Genomic DNA, 2,809 nt, shown 5'->3' on the forward strand with positions numbered 1-2,809 from the left:
TCCTTCTATCTCCAATTTATACATGCTTCCGAATAGATCGAGATAGTTAACACACACCGGAAATCACCAACTAAACTAACCTAACTTTAACTAGTTTCGAAGTCAATTAACGAGAAATATTATCATCCCTAACATGAGCTACTCAAATTTATTGTTTACTATCAATCAAATTTTTTACACTCAACACAAAAGTATTAATTAACGCTTGTTGTTGTAAATCACTAGTATGAACGATTACAAAGTTGAAGTTTAGCCTCTTATACTAACCACAATTCTTCGCTATATTTACTCAGCAATAGAATTATAAGTGAGACGAAGTGCTTATCGGCTAATTAGGCACTAAGATAAGATGAAGAATGGCACGGTTTGCAAGATGTTTCTACAATATTGTATATATATCAATAGAGCAAATGCTCCGGAGGCAAATCAGAAGTACTTAATTGTACCGAATAATTAACGATATGAAGTGGCGCGCGTGAACTGGCTATATTGATAAGCCCAGCTACTATCAATCAGTCGTAGGGCAATTCAAAAAAATTAACAACTCAATATATAGCAATTGAATATTTGAGAAGTTAGTTCATTAGTGGAGTTTAGCTGCGAAGGTTGTGATAATAATGGCAGTGAAAGTCTTGCGACTCTTGGCGCTTTTATGGGTAGCCTTTGAGTTCGCTGTGGCGGGTTCATATGAAGGGTAAGACGAAGGATTGACTTTTCCAGAAAACCATTTATGACAGAAATCTGAACGCTATTTTCAGCTACAAATTATACGAAATTGCAACGGAGACGATTGCTCAAAGGAATGCGCTAAACGCGCTCGCCCAAGAGGATGCCGATAAGTATGACTTCCTGTCGCTAAGTCGTTTGCACACGCAAAAAGCTCGTGTGCTTGTAGCGCCCGCGCATGATGAGAGTTTCCAAGCAGAGCTGCGTAGTCAAAAAATACCATTTGAATTGAAAAACACCAATTTCGGACGCACCATCCAAACTGAGGTGCTGCAGAACCGTATGCTACGTCAGGCGAAGCCTTACAACGGCACCGGTCGTTTGGGTACAGAACGTTACTACTCACACGACGAGATCAATGCTTACTTGGACGATCTGGCGGCACGTTATCCCACACGCGTATTCGTACGAACTGTGGGTAAGACCTATGAGGGACGCATACTCAAAACGATTACCATTACCAATGGCGATGGCGTTACCGGCAAGAATGTGGTCTTCATGGATGGCGCCTTCCATGCACGCGAATGGATCTCACCAGCCACTGTAGTTTATGCTATTGGTGAATTGGTGGAGAATTTTGAAGCTCACGCTGAGTTATTGCAAAATTACGATTGGGTTATATTACCGGTGATGAATGCTGATGGCTATGAGTACACACAATCGGCGAGCGCTTTCCGTTTATGGCGTAAGACACGTCAGCCAGTGACAGAAAACGGGGTCACATGCTATGGTACCGATCCGAATCGTAACTTTGGCTTCCATTGGATGGGTAAGGGTGCCTCCTCGAATCCATGTTCAGACATTTATGCTGGCCCGAGTGCATTCTCGGAACCCGAAGCGGTGGTGGTGCGTGATATTATGCATTCGCTGCGCGACCGTGGTATTTTGTATCTGACTATACACTCATACGGCTATGCGCTCTTCTATCCGTGGGGCTGGGGACCGTAAGTAGCGATAAGTTTTGTATAAAAAAAACATATTGTGTAAATATGCATTTGTTTTATATCCATAAAGTGAGCTACCCGATACTTGGGAGGATCTCCACGAGGTGGCCATGGTTGGCGCCGATGCTATACGTGACTATAGCGGCACTGAATATGAGGTGGGCTCCTCAACTGCACTTTATGGAGAAGCTGCTGGTGCCAGTGATGATTATGCATTCAGTGAAGGTTTTACCCTATCCTATACGATGGAGTTACCGCATGGTGGTGATAGCGGTTTCGATCCGCCACCATCGGATATCGATCGGTTGGTGAAAGAGACCTGGACGGGCATACGTGCGATGGGCAAGAAGGTAACAACCAAGTATCCAACACCAAAGCAAACACTGTCGTAGTTATGTGACGAGAAATACAACGCATTTTCCTAAAAGAAATGGGAATTTACCGTAATAAATAACTATTTCGTATTTGCAAAGCCTTGAAATTCTTATCACTTACTCTTTTTTATTTGGGTTCTACAAGACTTAGTCTACATGTACATTATAAATTTATTCCGCTACTAACCAGTTTATGGCCTTAAACTTCACAGCTATGAAAGGGTTACTGATAATGTCGGGAAGCAAAGACATACTTTGAAATACAGTTAATTGTATTATTTTGCTGTTGTTTTTGTAATTTAAGTGCTGCCCGCTGTGTAAATATACATATTTAGGTTAAGTTAGGTTGTTGTTGTAGTCGCACGATAAGGAGTCGGTTTGGAGAGGTTCTTCCCTTTTGTCCCGCAGCTTTTGATTTTGCTCAATGCCACTTTACACGGCCATATTAATTTTTCGAGGATATCAAATTCGGACATAGCGGCATAAAGGCAGTTGTTTTTCATGGAACGTATACTCCATCGTCATTGATTGGGGAGTCGGGTTCGTATTCTCCTGTCTGCAAATGTGTCTCGCTTTCCTCTTCAACTCACGGTATCTTTCCCATCCCGCACGTTTTGTGGTTGATTGTAACGTTGCGAGGTAGGAAGTCTTGGATGATAGAGTCATGTCGAAGTTCGCGCAAATGAGGAAAGTTTTCTGAGTGTTATCCACTTGGGAGTAGCCAGAAACGATTCTTTTACATATGGTTTAAGCAGCTAACGACTT

At 42.3% G+C, this 2,809-nt stretch overlaps 1 protein-coding gene across 1 annotated transcript; it reads left to right on the plus strand.

The window, feature by feature from the left end:
- The first annotated feature begins 576 nt into the window (after positions 1–576).
- LOC120778881 (carboxypeptidase B-like) lies at positions 577–2,151 on the plus strand. The gene is made up of 3 exons (XM_040110924.1): positions 577–694; positions 759–1,670; positions 1,741–2,151. Exons 1-3 carry the CDS (start codon positions 618–620, stop codon positions 2,060–2,062), a joined length of 1,311 nt encoding a protein of 436 aa, XP_039966858.1. The 5' UTR covers positions 577–617; the 3' UTR covers positions 2,063–2,151.
- Positions 2,152–2,809: the final 658 nt, after the last annotated feature.

This window comes from Bactrocera tryoni, chromosome 5, assembly GCF_016617805.1.
Source record: "Bactrocera tryoni isolate S06 chromosome 5, CSIRO_BtryS06_freeze2, whole genome shotgun sequence".
Taxonomy (NCBI): Eukaryota; Metazoa; Arthropoda; class Insecta; order Diptera; family Tephritidae; genus Bactrocera; species Bactrocera tryoni.